Source organism: Drosophila subobscura, chromosome J, assembly GCF_008121235.1.
Source record: "Drosophila subobscura isolate 14011-0131.10 chromosome J, UCBerk_Dsub_1.0, whole genome shotgun sequence".
NCBI classification, from domain to species: Eukaryota; Metazoa; Arthropoda; class Insecta; order Diptera; family Drosophilidae; genus Drosophila; species Drosophila subobscura.
The window spans coordinates 383923-405748 of NC_048532.1; the positions used below are offsets into that span (position 1 = coordinate 383923).

At 39.1% G+C, this 21826-nt stretch overlaps 5 protein-coding genes across 8 annotated transcripts; 2 read left to right on the plus strand and 3 right to left on the minus strand.

Annotated features, from left to right (window-relative positions):
* Positions 1-4335: 4335 nt before the first annotated feature.
* Positions 4336-6125, minus strand: LOC117895551 (peptide methionine sulfoxide reductase). 4 transcript variants are annotated; one of them, XM_034803256.1, is made up of 4 exons: positions 5970-6125; positions 5175-5356; positions 4778-5038; positions 4336-4718 (listed from the first exon to the last, which is right to left on the minus strand). In XM_034803256.1, the coding sequence occupies exons 1-4, from the start codon at positions 6018-6020 to the stop codon at positions 4484-4486; spliced, it is 729 nt and encodes a 242-aa protein (XP_034659147.1). In that variant the 5' UTR covers positions 6021-6125; the 3' UTR covers positions 4336-4483. The 4 variants fall into 4 exon arrangements, with proteins under 4 accessions (XP_034659147.1, XP_034659145.1, XP_034659148.1 ...); XM_034803254.1 differs by having other exon boundaries at positions 5163-5356; XM_034803257.1 differs by lacking the exon at positions 5970-6125 and adding an exon at positions 5756-5867 and having other exon boundaries at positions 5163-5356.
* A 123-nt stretch (positions 6126-6248) lies between these two features.
* On the minus strand, positions 6249-7143 carry LOC117895554 (gonadal protein gdl). The gene is made up of 3 exons (XM_034803260.1): positions 6943-7143; positions 6592-6886; positions 6249-6521 (listed from the first exon to the last, which is right to left on the minus strand). Exons 1-3 carry the CDS (start codon positions 7098-7100, stop codon positions 6378-6380), a joined length of 597 nt encoding a protein of 198 aa, XP_034659151.1. The 5' UTR covers positions 7101-7143; the 3' UTR covers positions 6249-6377.
* A 75-nt stretch (positions 7144-7218) lies between these two features.
* LOC117895558 (protein Z600) lies at positions 7219-8073 on the minus strand. The gene has a single exon (XM_034803267.1). The coding sequence runs from the start codon at positions 7610-7612 to the stop codon at positions 7367-7369; it is 246 nt and encodes an 81-aa protein (XP_034659158.1). The 5' UTR covers positions 7613-8073; the 3' UTR covers positions 7219-7366.
* Positions 8074-12522: 4449 nt separating this feature from the next.
* Positions 12523-16567, plus strand: LOC117895557 (MAPK regulated corepressor interacting protein 2). The gene is made up of 4 exons (XM_034803266.1): positions 12523-12999; positions 13217-13316; positions 15494-15609; positions 15688-16567. The coding sequence occupies exons 1-4, from the start codon at positions 12948-12950 to the stop codon at positions 15945-15947; spliced, it is 528 nt and encodes a 175-aa protein (XP_034659157.1). The 5' UTR covers positions 12523-12947; the 3' UTR covers positions 15948-16567.
* Positions 16568-20602: 4035 nt separating this feature from the next.
* LOC117895549 (deubiquitinase OTUD6B) lies at positions 20603-21709 on the plus strand. The gene has a single exon (XM_034803252.1). It carries the CDS (start codon positions 20661-20663, stop codon positions 21615-21617), a length of 957 nt encoding a protein of 318 aa, XP_034659143.1. The 5' UTR covers positions 20603-20660; the 3' UTR covers positions 21618-21709.
* The last annotated feature ends 117 nt before the right edge of the window (positions 21710-21826 follow it).

Sequence of the window (21826 nt, forward strand, 5' to 3'; positions counted from 1 at the left end):
AATATTAATTATACAAATTATAACGATATTATGATATGAAGTGCTAGAGTGTTTAGCATGGTGCGGAAGGGGGACCACAGCGGCGAAATGGAGGATGGCCGCTGCGCTTGAAGAGGAGATTTGTAGTTGTTCCGCGTCGGAGAGATGATTGTCCGCGAGAGTTAGAGTAAAGTCCGTTGGTTTGTTTTTTTGAATAATCGTTTGTTTGTTCGAGATGTCCGAACAGTTGGTTTGTTGTGCGACCTGGGGGCCTGGGAAGAATCCAGCCCTGGAATGACTGGCTAGCCGGCCTTGCCCCAAAACCAAAACAGGTTCGTAACAGTACTAGGCTTTAAACTGCAAAATTTTTGTGACAAAATATTTAGTCGAACAGAAAACAACTGATTGCTTGTCGCTTGTATGGGAAAATCCTCCTTGATTCTGTCACAAGAATATTTTGCGTGTCTGAGTACTGGGCGTCATATGTAATTTTTTCATGTAAATGTAAGAACAATTTATAGAAACAAGTCTCACGAGTCTGGCAACGCCAGCTAAAACTTCTCGACGAGTTGGCAGCGTAAGAAATAATAATAATGATTAAATAATGCCGATAAAGCGATCTGCTCGAATAGAACTTTGTCGTTCGGATTTCATATGACTTGACATTTTATTACAAATTCAAGATTTCCATTTATTATAGATATACAATTGTTCCCAAACGTGTTGCAAACACAAAAAAAATGTAAGAAACACAACAAAATATTGGATACAAAAAAAAATTGTTTTTTTCAGTCCTTATCAAATTTGAAATTTTCAAAGCTGAAAAACGCAAAACTGCCCTAAAAGTCGATATTTAGGAAATTCAAATTGTTCGATACCGAACACAAATATAATGAGAATAAATCTTAAAACAACAACTAAACGCCAGTTCTTGGGGTCCGTCAAGCACACCAAGATGCCCAGCACTCGCTGAATAATGTAATGGCTGGCAACGGATGCGAAAGAATTTCAGGATGAGTTTCATTTATAATCCTAAAGAGTTGCATCATATTGACCCTTAAAGATTCTCCGAAAAACTCGTACATGGACGTCGTACACGACCGGATATCCATGCGAGGCGTCAGCACGCAAAGCAGCCAACCCCGGAAACCATCAGATCGCAATCAGATCACAAGATCTCCTTTTATATTTTTGATAATGGTAAAACCACCTTTATTAATTCCGTCACATTTGATGGCTAATACCTCTAATTTACAGCAAAGCTTTAAAACGATGTATTCCCTGACGACCTGGTAACAAAACTGAATTCTCTTTTTATCAAATGGCCAAAAATACATGTATGTACATATGTACATACATACGTTGTATTTTATGAGAACCATTCGAATCGATAATACGTATCGGTATTGATCTCTACATGAGCTTACATACATACATACATACATATGTATGTACCTACAAATAGCTAATCTTTAATAAATATTAAGTTAATCCCATTAATTGAGTTAAGTTTTACCCGTTTTCGTTAGCCGAAAACTCTAGACTAAACTTTAAAACTAAGAGAACCCAGCATACTAGGTTACGGAATGTGAAAATAACCTTAAAGAGTATCAACATCAACAATACTTATTGCCAATAAACCTTATCAAAGCCATGCATGACTGGCAGTAATTGTAAATGTACGACATCTATTTGATTAAAAAAAAAATCTAATTCAGAATGCAAGTAGGATGATTTGAAAATTAGTGCCTACGTGCGCTATAGAAGAAAGGAAGGCGGCTGGGTGCGTGGTCGAAAACTTGTATGCCTTGCATGGCGGTAGTATACATACATACATATGTACAATACTATATGTATTGTTTAAATCGTTAACATTTTCAATTTGCATAACATTTCATTAGATTAGATAAAAGAACGACGTTTGGAAATCATTAAGAGATTAGTATCGGTATTAGAAACATCTTCACCATACCAGGGTGTAAAGAATTAATGCATATCAAATTGATTACATGCAAATGTACATACATGCATATGTACATACTTATGTACATATAAACAAAAATATATGTGTGTAAAAAAAGCCTCAATGGCCTTTCTGAGACTGCCAGTTACGGACTGACTTGCGCAATATTCAAGCGAATTTTTTGTAAACTCATTGGCCGGTTTTTTATACCCGGTACTCGAAGAGTAAATAGGGTATATTGTATTTGTGCACATAACGGTTGTATGTAACGCACAGAAGGAAACGTCTCCGACCCCATAAAGTATATATATTCTTGATCAGCATCAATAGCCGAGTCGATTGAGCCATGTCTGTCTGTCCGTCCGTCTGTCCGTCTGTCCGTCTGTCCGTCCGTCTTGTTGAGCGCCTGGATCTCAGAGACCATAAAAGCTAGAGCCACCAAATTTTGCATCCAGACTTCTGTATGCTCACACTGTTACAAGTGTATTTCAAAAATCAGCCACGCCCTCTTCCGCCCCCGCAAAAGGGCGAAAACCTCCCAAATCTACAATTTTAAAGATAAAAGAAAACTAAAAACGCCATTCCGTAGGGAATGACCATATCTATCTGATCACCAAATTGGGATCCGATTGGATCATTATTATGGCCACAATGAAGAAATTAAGTTGCAGTGGCTAAACCCACCCTGTCCAGCAGCTTTTGTTGCTTTTACACATTCTCTCATTCACACTCTGCTTCGCGCAGTGGCAGAGGCCTCTTCCCCTGACACGTCTCTGACTCATCCTCTGCCACGACTCTGCCGCTGCCTCTGCCCTGACTCTGCAGTGTGTGTCTCTAGGGGAGGGTGGCGAGCTAAAGGAGCGTGTTGGCGTGAGTAGTGTTGTTGATGTAGATGACAGATGAAGAGAAAATGTAAAATTTGACAAATAACCGCTAAGGTGCAGATGTAGTACTGAGTACCGGGTATAAGAGTTGTGACGCGGCTTAAGACGCGTCTCACAACGTTCCTCCTCGTTTTTTATAAAACACAACCAGAGAAATTATTATCAACTGAACCCGTGCGACTAATACAATTAAAGCTCGTCGTCATTAATAGCTTTTGTTTTGTTATTATGTCTAGTCGCGCTTTTGACGATCTCGTGTGCTTTGGGAAATGCTACTCTTCCTCTTCTGGGCTTAAACGTATAACTCAAAATCTTGTAAAAATCACTGGTGATAAACGGTTATAGATTTCTTTACCAAATTTTTGCAGCTGATGGATCCTAGACCAAGCTGTTCTATACTCGAAGTAAAGACTGATATCCTAGCTAAGAATCCCTTAAAGCGCAAAAGTTCGCAAGCCCCCAATGGGTGCTTCAATTTTAATGATTTTTGAGGAATCAGGTACTTTAGCTTAAAGGGTATGCCTAGACCAAATTGCATGCGATTTCGTACATCCTTTTGTAGAGAAATCATTTACCAAAATACAAATTAAATATTGCATTTGCAGTAAACAAAATACTTTTCTGTTTGCTGGCTTTATCGCACGCCTGTTCGACGCTATGAACGAATAATAGAGGGGAAGAGACGAAGACGGAGAGAAGAGAGCGTTGTCTGATAGTTGCGCAGCTTTCTGGCTTGCCATTCATTCAATAAGAGAGGATAAGAGAAGAGGGTGACTGGGAAAAACATGTGCTTATAAATTAATAAAAGAGCGGTCAAAGCTATGGGGTGTGGGTTGAAGGCCCCGGATATAATAAAAGTTGTTTGATTTGAAAACGCCGCCGTATCATATATTATATTTTTGAAACTCTAGAAATAGAGAGACAATGACTAGGTGGTTTAATTTTTATTTTAAATGCTATATTTTGCTAGTCTTTACAGCCTCTCGTCAAAGGTCCTTCAAATTTTCACTTAGCATTTCTGTAAAGGTTTAAGATTGATAAACCTTGAATCGTACTTAGATTTCATCTAAACGGGAGTATGGTTTGGAAAATGTAAAACTGAAATCCTTCCTAAATGCCAAATTTGTGTACAAAGCATACACATCAAAAATAAATCGAATAACAATTTGAATATGTACATAGTATATCTATGTATATGAGAATATAATTTGAATGGCATCACACCATAATCAATGAATAGCTGGAGTTAACAAGCCATTCGCGACTCGCTTGATCAGATCGTAGACACAATGGGGGCATCTAGCCATATGACCCCGCAAAGTTGTTATCATTCTGCGTCGAAATTATTATATGACTACCAAATTTTTATCATCCCTGTGGTTTTTTTTTCAATTACCTAGGGTGAAGCCAAATAATGCAAGCACGTAGGCGACTCAAGATTTCTCTATTTCTATCTTTCGACAGAATAAAAGAGTCGTGAATTCCATTTGAGATAACTTTGTTATAAAATATTTTGTATATATTTAATATTTGTTTTGATATTCGTAATCTACATAATACGCATTTTTTGTAGCAAATAAACAAATAAAATCTTGTCATTACTTTATGCCCCCTTTTTTTACGATATTAGCTTAACATCTATGCAGAGACGTCCATGTCAGCAGTAGAGGCCCTGACCCTCGTTTTGCTCTACGTGATAGCTACAGTACTGACGCTGGGTGGGCGTGAGTCCTAATGTATCCACCTCCGATTTGAACTGCTCCATGCCCCCGACACCAGCCAGATAGCCATTCAGTTTGGTGGCCACATAGCTGCTCTGCAACAGCGTGGGGTTGAGGTTTAGAGAGGTGGCTAGATCCTTGTGACCCTGCAGTCTATATTTTTGATGATAGCTATGGGAATTTAGAGTGTTCATTAGCCTTGACGGAGATGACGTATTGTTTCAACTTACGCTTCGGCCGCATAAAAGTTCACCTTGGGTGCCACCTCAGTAGTAATAAGCTCGGGTGCCCGACGCTCCTGCTCCTCCAGCTTGGAGGTTACAGCCATTTTCTTCTGCTCATCATCATGGTAGAGAATCAAGGAGGCGTACTGACGCTTGATTGGTGTCGTCAGCCCGTACTCATGATTGTTCCAGAACAGATCCAATAGCTCCTTGAAGCTGATCACTGTGGGATCGTAGTCAATTTCCAGAACCTCCGTGTGATCGCCCCTGTTGAGAATTGAGGGTTAGTAAGGCGTCGGAGAGTGGTTGGTGTAGGGTTTAGTAGATGTGTGCGAATAAAAAAAAAGATATTCGGGTTAGAATGATCAATGAAAAATTTCTCTAATCTTACAGTTTACGGTACGTTGGCAATTCAGAGCTGCCCCCGGCATAGCCCACAGTAGTCCTCAAAACGCCCCGGGTCGCTCCATACAGCGATTCGGCTCCCCAGAAGCATCCCATCCCGAAGGTAGCTGTGGCTTTGGGAATGTTAACATGGTGCACAGGCAATATGCTGAGTTCCTTTTGTTCATTTCGAACAGTTCTCTGAAAGTTGGCGACAACAAAATAATAGAAGAGTGAGTAATGGTTTAAATTTCTTTGCATTGTAGGTCACACCAAGAACATAAATTTGAGACTGTAACCAAATCGCAGCAGCCAGCGCATTTTTCAACAATTCACACTTGTACATTTTTTACAATTTCTCGTGCGCTTCTCTAGCAATTCATTCTCTCACTTTCTCTTTCTTTGTGTGCTTTTGTGCTTTCGACAAAACAGCTGATTGCATCCACACACATTACAAAACCAAAATCAAGGTCGATGGTTTAAACTAATTTTCAAGAAAACTCAAGTTTTTCATGCTTATTTCTCACGTTTGATAAAAAATAAACATTACAAGACACTGATGTAAACAAGTAAAATAATTATATATTGTACTTTTCTTGCCTTGAAATTACGAAAAAAATGCGGAAACATTTCGTGCCGAGCAGGTTGGCTGTTGGTAAGCAACTAAGCATGGTTGGCCAAAACTAAGCAATACGAATTCCCTAGCTAAAAAGAGCAAATGCTTTCGACTTTATTAAACTGCTATTTATGACCAAACTGGTCGGCTGACCTTGCCAGATCTTGCGAAAACTAAATACAATTGAGAAAAACTCACAAGATCCTTAAGCTCAGGATGTGAAACAGCTGTCTTGATTGTAAGCGACATTTTACACACAAGTTTTTTTTATTTTTCTTTTGAAATTTCAAGACAAACTGATGCATCCGTATCTGGTCGCCACATTTTATAGCGCCGGCTCTCAGCTTACTACGCTCGCCGGTAGTAAAAGAGGCGCTATCTCTATCTTTGTCTCTATGCTCTCCCATGTTCTCCTACTCTCTTTCTCTCTTTGGCACTCTCACAATTCCTCACTGATTAACTGCGCAGCACGAGAGGTTTTTAGTTCGTTGATCTGGACATTTGATCGTGGTTAATAATTTATATGTTTATATACATTAGAATATGTATAACAGGATTAACACAGGATTAAAGTTTAATAGTTCAAGTGCTATACTTCGGGAGCTGCTACTTGCTTGGCTCGTACTTAATACGACTCAGACGTAAAATGAAATCCAGCAAAAACATTTGTATTTTGATCTCCTTAGGATTTTCTGTGACATAGAAGCCAGGCACGCCAGCCTTCTGCAAAGTGGATTGCTGGTCATTAACCTGGGGCAAAAGCAGGGGATGCAATTAAATAAAAGGGAACACCAGCAAACCATGTATTGTGCAAACCTGCCTTTTGATCTAGAATTTCAATAATCTTCTTATCGGACTCGACTAGTTTTTTTGAATGTTTAAGTTTCATTAGGCCCAGAATGTGCAGAAGTTCCTCGGGATCCTTAATTTTGGCCTGCCAGTCGTCCAATTCAATTCCATATTCGTTTTCTACCTGCGTACGCATTTTTATCAAATGCCTCTCAGTCTCATGCTGGAGTTCCATTAGTGCCTTGACTATGACGAAAATGCTGTCATTGAGCACACAATTGGCCAGTTCTGTAAGGAGATCGTAGGAAATTCGGGTTTGCAGGTTTCTGTAAGCAAAATCGAACGTTATTTAAGTGTTTTAGAGCCTATTTAACTTATGTACTCTGGCAGTTCGGCGTGCATTTTTCTAAGCTGATCCACGAGAAAATAGATTTTGCGTTGTAAGAATTCCGGAGATGGTTGCGGATATGGGTCTTCTGCCACGGCCACCGGCTCACTTTCCTTCACATGTCCCTCATTGGACACAGTAATGTCAGTCATATTGTGTTTATTGCTTTCTTTTTTATTTATAGTTTTATACTATTTAGAAAAATCAATAGTCTGCTCAGTTTTGCACTACATGAATGAGTTTCAGCTGTTGTTCAGGACTGCAATAACAGGAAATATCGATGACAGACAAAAGCCGCGAACCTTGTTATATTTAAAATATTCTTTATTGTAATTGTGCTGAACACGTATTTTTGATTTGAAATCAGTGCTGCTTACAATATAATGATTACATCAGGATTTTGTTGTATTTTTCTTGATTAAAAGTTTAAAGACTTGCGAGCCTTGATAAAGTGCGCATCCGTCTCATAGGTGTAGACTCGATTTAGTTTTATCTTGCGTCGTTTCTTGGGCTCCGTTTGAAATTTTCCTTGTCCCCCGCCGCTGGGAGTAGCTGGTGCCAATGATGAGAAGCATTCTCTTTTGATGTCGTCCCTCGCTTCTACAATTCTTAGGCTGTTAAGGCGTTGCAAAATTTGGGTGGTCTCCGTCTTGGTGCTCGACATTATATAAGGCTTAATATTCGGAAAGGCAATATTGCGTTGCTTGAAATTGTTGGCATGCAACTGATTTCCATTAGCCTCAGGCAACTATTTATATGCCAGTGATTGGTGTGCAATGTCTACGCAGTCATAAATATCGTCATGGAAAAACCTTTCCTTTTTCCTACATCTGCCGTTTTATGGCATTACCTGCCAAATTGTACAGTTTTTCGCTGAAAATTACCACTAATCCTATTTTAACGCTCTTTAAATTACGCCCAAAGGGAGTTAGGAGCTGTCTTATAATCCACAGACGGTATGTTTTCAAGAGAACTTTCAGGTATGTACATCTCCCAATTATCAACATATCTCGACTTAAAGCCTAGTACTCAGATCGATAAAACAAACTTGCTAGCAAAATGTGCAATATATTTAGCTAGCAGCAGGGTGTGACCAGAGGTGAAACCCGCATTCCGTACGGTTACGTTATGTGTTATGTGTGAAAATTGCATAAAAGGTTAATAAAACAATGAATGCAAAATGAATCCATGCAGGAGATTATTTTAGTGAGACTGGCTTCTATTGCATGATCGCAGGAGGAGGACAATCAACGAAATAAGCGACAACTTTGATTAAACCCATATCTGCAGGAAAGAATCCAGGACGGTCGTTGTCTATACATTGGAGTATTATAAATCATATAAATATGTGTTCATTTATGGAAACCCATGCAACGATACCCTTTGCATATTCCGCAGTTTGTAAATATGACAGAGAATTGGCATATGGCTGGGAATAACATCTGCAGACTTCTTTGATTGGTGGAGCAGCAAGGCCGTGCCTAGGAATATTTGCGCCCGTTGCAAATATGTAAAACGGCGCCTCCAAGCACCCTTCCTATTCATCATTGGATAGTTTCGAGCCCAGATTGTCGCCATCGCCCCTTGCCTCGACCCTCTGGAGCAGTACTTGGTTCCAAAAGGAAAACAACTTAAAACATTTTGTTAACAGCCCAGCCGGGTCTGCGTCGTATACTATACCACCACTTTCAACAGCTTTGTTTGCTCTTACTATCTCGCTCGCACACTCTGCCGGGGCTCTGGGTAGGGGGTCGAGCCAAAAGTGCGTGTTGGCCTGAGCCATTATGTACATAGATGACAGATGTAGACAAAATTTAAAATGTAAAATTCGAAAAAATCAACAGTGGACTTATGTATGTATGTATGTACATGTGTGTCACACCAAGTTTGCATATGTACATATGTACATACATATATACTGAGTACATGGTATAAAAGTTGTGACGCGTACGAAGCGTCTCACAAACGTGGATACCCGTTGTTGTTGTATATTTTATTTATACCCAGTACTCGAAGATTAAATTGGGTGTATTGCATTTGTGTGGTATAACGGATGTTTGTAACGCAGAGAAGGCAACGTTTCCAACCCCACAAAGTTTATATTGTTGAATATATGTATCTTGATCAGCATCAATAGCAAAGTCGATATAGCCATGTCTACATATCTGTCTGACCGTCCATCCGTCCGTCTTGATGAGCGCTTGGATCTCAGAGATTATAAAAGCTAGAGCCGCCCAATTTTGATTCCGTACTTTTGTATCACACTGTTACAAGTGTTTTTCAAACTTGTGACCCGCCCCCTTCACCCCCCGCAAATCGCAAAAATCTGCTGTATTCACAATTTTAAAGATAAAAGACGAGAAGGGAAGTATGAGACGCTTCTTACTCGTCACAACTTTTATATCCGGCATTCAGTACAATATCTGCAACTTGGTGGTTATTTGTCAAATTTTACATTTTTTCTTCATCTGTCATCTACATCAACAACACTAATCACGCCAGCACGCTCCTTTAGCTCGCCACTCTCCCCTAGAGACAAACACTGCAGAGTCAGAGCAAAGTCGCGGCAGAGGCAAAGGCAGAGACGTGTCAGGGGTAGAGGCCACAAACTGCGCGAAGCAGAGTGTGAATGAGAGAATGTGCAAAAAAAAAAACAAATATAAGCTGCGGGGCGGGGTGGCTTTAGCCACGACTGTGGCAGAGGTCGAGGAACGGCAGGGGCAGACGCCACACACTGCACGAAGCAGAGTGTGAATGAGATAATGTGCAAGAAACAAATATAAGCTGCAGGACGGGGTGGGTTTGGCCACTGCAAATTAATTTCTTCATTGTGGCACTAAGCAAACAACACATAGAGACTGCAAATCAAGTCAAAACTGGCTGCCTAATCAGTATAGTGGATCGGCTCCCATTGGCTTCGGCTCTTGGTGAGAGAGCCTTCGGCTGAGAGAATTTGGCGTTGGCTCTCTTGAACATTGAACCCAAAGCGACTCTCGCAAAAACAAAGTTTTGTTTCGTCTTCAAATCTGCTTCGTAATTTCATGTGTGCGGTGACACATACATATGTACATACATACATGATGGCAATGCGTGTATCCATTCTCGACTTCAATTTTTAGCGTTTGAGACGTCTGGCATTTTTCTGTTTTTCTGAGATCACATACCCTTTTTTTCAAACTTGCGACTTTATGAAGCAGCTTGCCCCAAATAAAAATAAATTGATTTTGTGTATCCCCTCTATGCTCATATATTTCTTAAGTACATTTAGGACGAAAGGGATAAACGGTTATAAACATCTAAATATGTATACATATAACAACAATTGACTTGGCGTTGCAAATATTTTCCATTAGAGTATTCAGCGTACACTGTGTGAATAAACAGAGTTATAAGTGGAGTCATGGCAGCTGTGCCGAAAAAGAATTTATTTGTTTATCTTTTCAAGTCGCTTTCGCAGTCTCGTGTGTGTCTATCTATGTTTATTCACACAGTGTACGCTGAATACTCTAATGGAAAATATTTGCAACGCCAAGTCAATTGTTGTTATATGTATACATATTTAGATGTTTATAACCGTTTATCCCTTTCGTCCTAAATGTACTTAAGAAATATATGAGCATAGAGGGGATACACAAAATCAATTTATTTTTATTTGGGGCAAGCTGCTTCATAAAGTCGCAAGTTTGAAAAAAAGGGTATGTGATCTCAGAAAAACAGAAAAATGCCAGACGTCTCAAACGCTAAAAATTGAAGTCGAGAATGGATACACGCATTGCCATCATGTATGTATGTACATATGTATGTATGTGTCACCGCACACATGAAATTGCGATGCAGACTTGAAGAGGAAACAAAACTTTTTTTTTGCGAGAGTCGCTTTGGGTTCAATGTTCAAGAGAGCCAACGCCAAATTCTCTCAGCCGAAGGCTCTCTCACCAAGAGCCGAAGCCAATGGGAGCCGATCCACTATACTGATTAGGCAGCCAGTTTTGACTTGATTTGCAGTCTCTATGTGTTGTTTGCTTAGTGATTGTGGCTATAATAATGATCCAATCGTATCCCAATTTGGTGATCTGATAGATATGGTCATTCCCTACGGAATGTTTTAGTTATTATACCTGGTACTCGAAGAGTAAATAGGGTATATTGTAATTGTGGGGAATAACGGTTGTGTGTAACGCACAGAAGGAAACGTTTCCGACCCCATAAAGTATATACATATGTTCTTGATCAGCATCAATAGACGAGTCGATAGAGCCATGTCTGTCTGTCCGTCCGTCTTGTTGAGTGCCTGGATCTCAGAGACTATAAAAGCTAGAGCCACCAAATTTTGCATTCAGACTTCTATATGCTCACACTGTTACAAGTGTATTTCAAACATGAGCCCCGCCCCCTTCCGCCCCGCAAAAGAGCGAAAACCTCCCAAATCTTCAATTTTGAAGATAAAAGAAAACTAAACATTCCGTAGGGAATGACCGTATCTATCAGATCAACAAATTGGGATCCGATTGGAGAATTATTTGTAATTGTGCCACAATAGCCACAATGAAGAAATTAATTAGCAGTGGCCAAACCCACCCCGTCCGTCGGAAACGTTTACTTCTGTGCGTTACATACATTCACTTTGTGCACAAATACAATATACTCTATTTACTCTTCGAGTACCGGGTATAAAAACATACAGCTAAAACTGAAAGCATACAAGAAATACCAGTTTTTTAAAACAATTTAAAAAAAAATTAAATCCATAACAACAACAAAAATATCATCAGACAATTTCTAAGATCTTATCTTTCAGAAAAAGTTTTCATGGTTCCTTGAGAAAAAATCGTGTCGCGTAGTGCTGTTATCTTCTATACGATTCTTGAGATCTTCTACAAAGACTTAGTAACATATTAAAATATAAAACAAAATACAATATTAATTTTTTAATATACGCGACTGTGTATTTTCGTGTACTATTCAAACCCAAGTAATTTTGGTACAGTGCGACAGAGGCTTTAATTAATTGTATCAAAGAACAAAAATTTATTTTGTATTGTAATTGTATTGTAAATTATTGACACCTTATAAAGGCATGAATGGACTACATATGTATATTTGAAAGTCGCATTAACATATTGCATAAACTTTCGTTGAAATTTAAGTTTAAGTCGGTCGCTGCGAATCCACTTCCGCCTTTGTCCCGTGCGAATCGACTTTAGCACCAGTTATAAAATAGTTTAGAAAATCCGTCTTATTTTGACCGTTCTACAGATTGCAATGTGTACCACGGAATTGCCCATATGTAGCTATAGTACTCTTTCTCTTAATTCAAGGAATTTGACGAAAGCTCGGTCCGTAAATATTTGAAACTTTAAAGTTTAAGTCAAAACGGAAATTTGAAGATTAAGGCCATAGTACATTTTTAAATACGAAATTTAAACGTTGAAAATTGTATCGAAAAATAGTCACTAGACTAGAGCTGCGTGCTATAAGAGCTGCCCCTGATATATGTACATATATAATCAAAAAATAAATATCGATATATGCCTATTTAACATATACTAAAACATACTAATAACATGATTTGTCGACGGTAACAACCATATGTGTCCCACTGTTATATCATATGTTAGGCGTTACAATTCTGGTTTCAGTTAATCGCGAATGATACTTTTAAATACCTACCAGAACAATAATAGCCAACAGCCAAAAATTAAAGAAATTGATTTGCTTTGACATCGCGAGAACCGAACAAAGTGCTCTGAATTAAAATGATTATTGTGTAACTGCGTAAAAGATGAGGCAAATAAAGGAACGCGGGGAAACTGTGATCATATAAGTTCTTAAATACCTATTAATCTACGTCAAAAAGCACACAACGGAACAGAGAAAACAGTGCATTAACGAAAATATCAAAGAAGAATTTTCTGCCAGAAAAACATCTAGCAGGTAACAGGCAGACAACAGCAAAATCAGAGAGGATTAAAATAAACAATTAAATAAAGAACCAAACCATGTACACTATCAGCAAGGGACCCAGCAAAATAGTTGCTAAGACGCGACGAGGTAATTAGTACAGTGAATTTAAATGTACATTAATGGGGAAAAGTAAAAAAACTCAGAGGCCGGGCACGGAATTGTTTCCGAACTGTTATGTCACAACAATACGTTGAGCGGGAGCGCGCACTCGCACTCTCTCGCTCTCTCTCTCTCTCGAACATTGTTTTGCCGGCATTTTTAATATGATACTGGCATATGCATCATTCTCCCCGTTTTTTTTCAGGTATGGTCCAAAACTTTGAAAAGTTCGAAAGCATCAAGGAGAGCAGCAGGAAGAACGGTAGCTTCGATTTGAACAGTCCCGGGACATCAGAGCACAACAAGTAAGAGAACACTGCTTATGCAAACAATGCGCACATGTTGGAAATGTGTTGGAAAGGGAGGGAGGGACCCTCGTCTTATCTTGACAGTTTATCGCAAGAGACAAGAAAAGTAGCTAGCAGTTTATGCTTATTGAACAGCGGAGCAGAGCTCTCCCAGTAGGAGGCAACACGTGGGTCAAGCATTGGTTATCGGCTACTCCCAAAGGCAATGCCTTTTCCGCCCGTTACGTCACAAGCTCTTAAGCGAGATAAATGGGAGCCACAGCAACAGACAGTTTAGGGTGCATATTTGGTGGTTTTATGCGAGTGCACATTTTAATAACAATGCCGCGACCTAGAAGATCTAATCTTTCCCAGCGAAGCCGTAATGCAATAGGCAACGGAATATCGCGAGTCAATTATTTGAAATTGCACGAGAACAGCGACGCGTTAATATGGAGCAAAGAAGGGCCTTAATTCGTGCTTCTCAAACACAAGAGCAAAGAGAGAGAAATCGTCGAGCTTATCGTACAGATGAACAGAGGAATAATCTTCGAAGTGCAAGAAGAAATGGTTCAAGTATTGATTTGAATCGAGCAGCGTTTCTGTATGATTGCACCATCGACTACAGCTTGCATCGTTTAGTTTGCATTGGTCCAATGGACGTTGTTTGCCAGCATTGTGGAGCATTGAAGTTTGCTGGTGAAACGCCTGGTTTGTGCTGCCTTAGTGGTAAAGTGAAATTGCCATTATTGGTCCCGCCACCAGAGCCATTGTGCTCCGTGCTTTATGGCGTAACCAGACTTTGCTCTTGATCGAAGATATGTGTTACCTCATGTGCGGCAGTTTGTTAGTTAGGTTAGGAATGCCAGCGCCAGATCGCGGAATGAATGACGCATTTAATAGAGAATTGGAACGTGATCGTGAATATGATCCACATGAACTAATCCAATCAGTTCAAACGAATTTACCTCTGTTGAATCCTAAGCAGAGGGAAGTCTATGATACACTGATTAATGCAATTGATGATGGAAATGGAGGCTTATTTTTTTTGGATGCCCCCGGTGGAACTGGGAAGACATTCCTCATGTCATTGACTTTGGCCACTGTATGTGCGAGATCCGAAATTGCGGTACAAACCACTTCTTCTGGAATAGCGGCCATATTGTTAGACGGATGCCGTACGGCTCACTCAGCGTTAAAATTGCCATTAAACCTTCAAACTACTGAACAACCGACATGTAACCTTTCGAAACACTCCGCAATGGCCAAAGTTTTAGTAGCATCAAAAATCATCATATGGGACGAATGCACAATGGCGCACAAACGCGCATTGGAAGCACTAGGCCGAACATTAAAAGATCTGCGGAATGACTCGAGATGTTTTGGTGGTGCAATGATTCTATTATCTGGCGATTTCCGACAAACACTACCAGTCATTCCAAGATCTACTGCTGCCGACGAAATAAACGCTTGCCTCAAAGCATCAAATTTGTGGCGATATGTAAAGAAACTTCAACTGTCTGTAAATATGAGAGTTGCATTGTTGAACGATCTATCTGCTGATGATTTCTCGAAGCAATTGCTGACTATCGGTAATGGCCGTGCAAATTTTTTGCAATTTTGTATCATCAAAAGACGAGCTTATCAACAAAAAATTCCCGGATATCATTGCTAAACACAAAAATACTAAAAGGTTAAGTGAGCGAGCAATTTTGGCCGCTAAAAATGAAGATGTAGATGACCTCAATCTTATAATTCAAAAATTAAATCGTAGGTACTCTGTATTCATACAAATCTATCGACTGTGTAACACACGAAGGAGAAGCCACTAATTATCCAACTGAATTTTTAAACTCCTTGGACTCCCAATCTGCACAACAAAGTTTTCAATCATTTCTTTCTGACATGAGTTTGAATTATTATTATTATTTTTTTTTTTTTTATTGATTGTTAGGCGGTACGAAGTTCGCCGGGTCATCTAGTATGTATATATAAATAAATATATGTAAAATGTATGTACATATCTTCAAATTAACTATCAAACCTAAGTATAAGTTTAATGTGGCTATCTGTCTATGTAAATATATCAATTTGAACCGTATGTAGTAGCGTAGAATAGTTTGAAGAAGTGCCGCGTCGTAAATATGTAATTTTTAGTGGAATTGTTGTTAAAATGTAATTTTTTTTTTTAACAGTATCCCGCGACCGTTTTTTCAACAGAGTGTCTCAAAACGGACAACACCCACCAAGCTGATCGAGGATGAGGTGATAACACCGCAGCATGAAGAAATCATACGCTATATAAATGATTGTAAGTTGAAAAAATTAGAATCAATGCGCATGCATTCAGGTGATACGATAGATTTAAATGACAACATTTTCCTTATAGCTTGGAACATGTTAGTCGCACCAAATCCGTATGATTCGAGTACATTGGACAAGCCCTGCGAGAAACCAGTGGCAGATGCTAACAATAACAATGCAACTAATCCAGTGGAATGTATTATCGCCAATAAACCATTTGCAACCTCTGCATCGGCGGCTGTTTGGGTAGAACCACCTAGCCCAGCGTTGCAAGACTTCAAGCCCTTCGATCTGGAATCCTGGTGGGGTCGTCGCTTGTTCCAAAACATTACTAAGAGCCTCTAATTTGTATCGCTAGGCGGGTTAGGTAGGGCTTGCTGAGGGACTTATTAATAGCTGGCCAGTTCTTCCTTTGATGATTTCTAATAGGAAAATCACACAATATATACATATGTACTATATTTGTACATATATGTATATTTATATAAGCGAGCGAGTTGTGCGATAAGTAATATAATTTTGGTTGATAATACATATGGTAATACATATGTATGTATGTATGTCGTCTTAGCTATAGTTTTCTATTATCAAGTTAAGGAAGCAAATAACTAGTTGTTACTATTCGCCAATTGGCATATGTATATATATATGTATATGTATGTACATACATACATATGTACATATACATATGTATTTTTGTGCATTAGATTTTTAAATATGTAGTAAACTCTTGGCAGTCTCAAGAATCATTTACGAAAATGAAGACAACTTACAAATAGAAAAGCTTTGAAATCTTTAGTGCTATTTCGTTCTTTCTTCTAGATAAAGCCTTTTTGTTCATTTCGAATTGGCTGATCCCTTTCAGAACTAGTACTAACTACGAGTATACAGTTCCTTATCATCAATCCTTTTTATTTACCATAAACAAAATAAAAGAAGACTAACAATTATACTTTATTTCAACGTGATAATTTCGCGCCAAAATGATATATATTGTTTGAAATACATAAAAGATGCAATTTTATACCTGAAACTTAAAACATTTTTATGGTTTTTGGTACAGTTGCAAAAAAGTCACATCTCTACTAATAGTGCTGCCAGAATTTTAGAGAATTTTTCTCTTGTATTGACAAGATATATATGCAAAACGAGAAGGGACGTGTGAGAAGCTTCTTACGCGTCACAACTTTTATACCCGGTACTCAGGAGAACATCTGTACCTTAACGGTTTTTTTCATATTTTACATTTTACATTTTTTCTACATCTAAATCTACATCACTTCTCACGCCAACACGCTCCTTTAGCTCGCCCCCTCCCCAACAACCGCACACTGAAGATGCACTGCAGAGGCAGAGGCCACACACTGCAGAAGCAGAGTGTGAATGAGAGAATGTGCAAAAAACAAATAAAAGCTGCTGGACACCCCGTCCACTTTAGCCACTGAAAATTAATTTCTTTATTCTGGCTATAATAATGATCCCAATCGGATCCAAATTCGGTGATCTGATAGATATGGTCATTCCCTACGGAATGGAGTTTTTAGTTTTCTTGTATCTTTAATATTGTAGCTTTGGTAGGTTTTCGCCTTTTTGCGGGGGTGGAAGGGGCAGGGCTCATTTTTTTTTTTTGAAATACACTTGTAACAGTGTGAGCATACAGAAGTCTGGATGCAAAATATGGTGGCTCCAGCTGTTATGGTCTCTGAGTACTAGGTGCTCTTCAGGAAGGACAGACGGAAGGACAGACAGACATGGCTCAATCATCACGGTTATTGCTGCTGATCAAGAATATATATACTTTATGGGTTCGGAAACGTTTCCTTCTGTGCGTTACCTACAACCGTTAGTCCCCACAAATACAATATACCCTATTTCTCTTCGAGTACCGGTTATAAAAAAAAACATGGCCCAAACCACCACAAAATACTGGAGGGATGGAGAGAAATTTCCCCGCAACTTGGGAGATTTCAGCGCAGCAATGCTGATGTTACGGTTGGCACCATCACTAATTAAACATTATACTAGACCGGACCACTAACCATATAGTATAGTATGTATATATATACATATATATATATATATATATGTACATATATAGTATATACTATATGGTTAGTGACCGGACACACGAAGCAAGCGAAACGTCACCGCTCAGTGTGCGTAGTGAGGTTCCTGAGGCCCCAGCTACAAGTGTATTATGCGTGTAGAACACGCAGCATGTAGAACCATGTAGCAACTTGTTCCCCATCACGGGCCTGAGTATTTTTTCTCATTTCAGATGTTAATTAAATAGATACTCGAGGAGTAAATAGAGTATATTGTATTTGTGCACAAAATTGGATGTGTGACACACAGAAGGAAACGTTTCCGACCCCATAAAGTATATACATACATATATTCTTGATCAACATCAATAGCCGAGTCTATGTATATCTGTCTGTCCGTCCGTCTTGAAAGCTAGTATTTTTTTAAAGGTTTTTTTTAGAGGTAGAGTTTGTTTTTTACGCATTATTTAAGTATCTTAGATCTGGTGTAAAGAAATTTTGTTGGGAGCTGCCGAGCTTTTTCGGCTACTCTGACTCCAAATTTACGGCAATTTTTCTCCGTATTTAGTCTATTATTTTTGTTTATTATTTAACGATTAAATACAATTTAAAGGCCGTGGCCGTGAACTAAGGTTCGGTGTATTAAATTGTACAATAGTTGAGAGTTCGATTATAAATGTAACGGGTTCGCGTTGGCCATAGAAAAATTTGACTGCTCGGAGAGATGCACTGCGATATTTTAGACTACTTTTTCAAATGGGCGTAACACTGCAATATAAGCAGTACGAAGGGAAGCTAAATACATATGCGTGCTTTTATATGCATATAAAATAGCATATACATAAGTAAAAGAGATAAACAAGACGAGCTGATCTTAATAATTATGTATTGCTGATGATCCGAACAACTTTGTTTATGTACATAAGTAAAAGAGATAAACAAGACGAGCTGATCTTAATAATTATGTATTTCTGCTGATCCGAACAACTTTGGTTGGTGCAGCTAAAAAGTAGACACAAACACTGGGTGGTTTTATCGTGCAGTCTGGGAAATATTAAGCTTTGATATGCAAAATATATAAATTATATATTGTGTCCTATATTTTGTAGGGCCAGGTGCCCTAAATGGGCGTCGTTTAAGGTATTGCTAATCAAAATCTGTCACTAACCACACAGCATACTCTACATACAGTGCACTGTATGATCGAAAAAAGAGGCCGCTAGAAAAATCAGGGATGATATTCGTATGGAACCGATAAGAAATTTTTGCGCGCACAAGTTACTTTCTAGCGGCTGTACGCCAGGCAGTACCACTAACCATATATATAGGTATGGTATACGACACAGACCCGGCTGGGCTGTTAACAAAATGTTTTAAGTTGTTTTCCTTTTGGGTCCAAGTTCTGCTCCACAGGGTCGAGGCAAGGGGCGATGGCGACAATCTGGGCTCGAAACTATCCAATGATGAATAGGAAGGGTGCTTGGAGGCGCCGTTTTACAACTTTGCAACGGGCGCAAATATTCCTTGGCACGGCCTTGCTGCTCCACCAATCAAAGAAGTCTGCAGATGTTATTCCCAGCCATATGCCAATTCTCTGTCATATTTACAAACTGCGGAATATGCAAAGGGTATCGTTGCATGGGTTTCCATAAATGAACACATATTTATATGATTTATAATACTCCAATGTATAGACAACGACCGTCCTGGATTCTTTCCTGGAGATATGGGTTTAATCAAAGTTGTCGCTTATTTCGTTGATTGTCCTCCTCCTGCGATCATGCAATAGAAGCCAGTCTCACTAAAATAATCTCCTGCATGGATCCATTCATTGTTTTATTAACCTTTTATGCAATTTTCACACATTTTCAAAAAGGTAAACAAAACAAAACAAATACAGCCTGAGAAGTGTAACCGTACGGAATGCGGGTTTCACCTCTGGTCACACCCTGCTGCTAGCTAAATATATTGCACATTTTGCTAGCAAGTTTGTTTTATCGATCTGAGTACTAGGCTTTAATATTTCCCAGACGGTACGCTAAAACCATAAAGTGTTTGGGTATACTTTTTAGCTGCATCAATCAGCTTTTCTGATGAGCAATGTTCTTTACAACCATATCTAAGATACTGAAGTTATGTAAAAAAACAAACCGCTTCCCTAAAAAAATAATTTAAGTAGAAATTACCAGACCTTAAAAATTCTTAAAAAAAAGTTCTGCCATAGTAAAAAACCCTAGTTCATTACAAATTTTAATGCCCGAATCTATCAGAAAAAGTTGGTTTGGTTCATTGAGGAAAAAAATTTCGATTCAGTCGAGAAGTGTAATTGGCAAGAGGTCTTCGAAAAAACAGTAACATGCGATGGAAATAAGGTTGAGGTGAGTGGTATCAGGAAGATGGTACAGAAATATTTTTCAATGTCGTGAAGACTTCCCCTCAAAATCAGCCGCATAAACTACAGAAAATTCGAGATAATGGGAATGATTCTAAAGGCGCCATCAGCAGGATGAGTTGCAGAAGGATAAGTTATATTAATACAGCAACATTCGTAGCAGCAAATCGCTGATAGATAAACATTTAGTATCCTTAAGGGATATATATCCTTGAATTGAGGAAATTTTTTGAAATCTCTGGCTCCAATCAATGCAAAAACAAATCAATCTGTGTTGTAACATTTAATGCTATTTTTTTTTGTTGACCTTTTAAGTTGTAACCTTATTTTGCAATCAACCCAAAAAAGATAAGCCATGAATGTGTTGAATTGAATGATGATTCAAGAAAAATTGCAGTTTTAAAGCTGAGATTCCTAACCAGCTGGTAATATTAAACGGAAGATCAAAGTTGAGAAAAATGATTTAAGATTTACGGTATATTTACAGTATATTTTGAGGGTATATTTCGGTATATCTCAGAGGGTCAATCGGTATATTTGATAGATAATTACGCGGTCACACTGAAACAGTTTCCTTAATTAAATGAAAAATTAAATTAAATTATTTAAAATTATAATTAAATGAAGGTTGCGATGATGGCAAAGGGAGGGCTGGAAATATTTAAGATGGAACCAAAGTTAAAAGAGATACATCTAGAGGATGTTGCCTCTCGCCATCGCCGTGAGCGCAAAGAACTTCAGGCCAAGTTGCAGGCAATGAAGAAGAATGCGCCCAAGAACAACAAAACTAAGCGCAAGGAGTTCCTGGATGAGATGTCACGCCTTGAGAATGAGCTGGAGCAGCGTCAAAAAGTCGAGCTACAGGCAGACAACAGCAAAGACGCGTCTGAGCTGTCCAAGAATCAACACTTTGCAGGAGTGCCGACTGCAGCATGTCAACCAGCCAAAAGCAAGGAAGACGAAGAGAAACGACTGGAACCAGGCACGCAGCGTGTCTCTAAAGCCCAAAAGCGACGCGACAGGAAAGCACGAGAGGCCCGCGAACGCGAGGAGGAAATCCGCGTGGAGCTCCAGAATGCAGCCAATGATGGACCATCCATAAAATTGGTCGAACTTCAACAGATCACAGCAAAATTGGCCGGTCGACAGCTGGCCCTGCACTCCATAGCCTCTGATGGAGACTGCTTGTACCATGCTGTGCTCCATCAGTTAAATGTAAATTCTCTGCCCGGCCACAGTGTGCAAGAGCTGCGGAAGGAAACGGCCAACTATGTGCGCGCCCAAAAGGACACATTCGTTAGCTATATGACACATCCGGAGTCTGGAGATCTTTTAAATGAAGAGCAGTTCGAGCAATACTGCAAAGACATAGACGAGAACCATGCATGGGGTGGACATATCGAACTGAAGGCAATGTCCTCATTACTGAAGGTTCCAATTGAAGTCATCCAAGCCGATGGAGCTCCTACATTGCTAGGGCAAGAGGAATTTGGCGGTGCACCCCTGGTACTATGCTTCCATCGTCATATGTACCAGTTGGGTGCCCACTATAACTCCACAGTGCCAGTAGAAATCTAGACATGGAAGAGCCAGATAATTATTGAATTTGTAACACTTTAAATATTTTTATTTATAAATATGCGTTGGAAGTTCTGAATTATTGTCAAAAATTGCAAGTATTTGGTAGCTATGTATGTACAGAGCCGACTTCAGGGCTGATGACGGCCGGTCATACATACATACTTATATGTATGTATGTATGTATATACATAAAAAAAAAAAATTAT

Coding starts and splice junctions, on each gene's coding strand:
- LOC117895551 (XM_034803254.1), bottom strand. CDS start 6,020: ATGTCGCTTACAATCAAGACAGCTGTTTCACATCCTGAGCTTAAGGAT. Junction 5,357..5,969: donor ATCCTGAGCTTAAGGATCTT/GTGAGTTTTTCT, acceptor GCCAACTTTCAG/AGAACTGTTCGAAATGAACA. Junction 4,719..4,777: donor AACTTTTATGCGGCCGAAGC/GTAAGTTGAAAC, acceptor AAATTCCCATAG/CTATCATCAAAAATATAGAC.
- LOC117895554 (XM_034803260.1), bottom strand. CDS start 7,100: ATGACTGACATTACTGTGTCCAATGAGGGACATGTGAAGGAAAGTGAG. Junction 6,887..6,942: donor ATGCACGCCGAACTGCCAGA/GTACATAAGTTA, acceptor TTTTGCTTACAG/AAACCTGCAAACCCGAATTT. Junction 6,522..6,591: donor TTGAAATTCTAGATCAAAAG/GCAGGTTTGCAC, acceptor CTTTTGCCCCAG/GTTAATGACCAGCAATCCAC.
- LOC117895558 (XM_034803267.1), bottom strand. CDS start 7,612: ATGTCGAGCACCAAGACGGAGACCACCCAAATTTTGCAACGCCTTAAC.
- LOC117895557 (XM_034803266.1), top strand. CDS start 12,948: ATGTACACTATCAGCAAGGGACCCAGCAAAATAGTTGCTAAGACGCGA. Junction 13,000..13,216: donor AGTTGCTAAGACGCGACGAG/GTAATTAGTACA, acceptor GTTTTTTTTCAG/GTATGGTCCAAAACTTTGAA. Junction 13,317..15,493: donor GGGACATCAGAGCACAACAA/GTAAGAGAACAC, acceptor TTTTTTTAACAG/TATCCCGCGACCGTTTTTTC.
- LOC117895549 (XM_034803252.1), top strand. CDS start 20,661: ATGAAGGTTGCGATGATGGCAAAGGGAGGGCTGGAAATATTTAAGATG.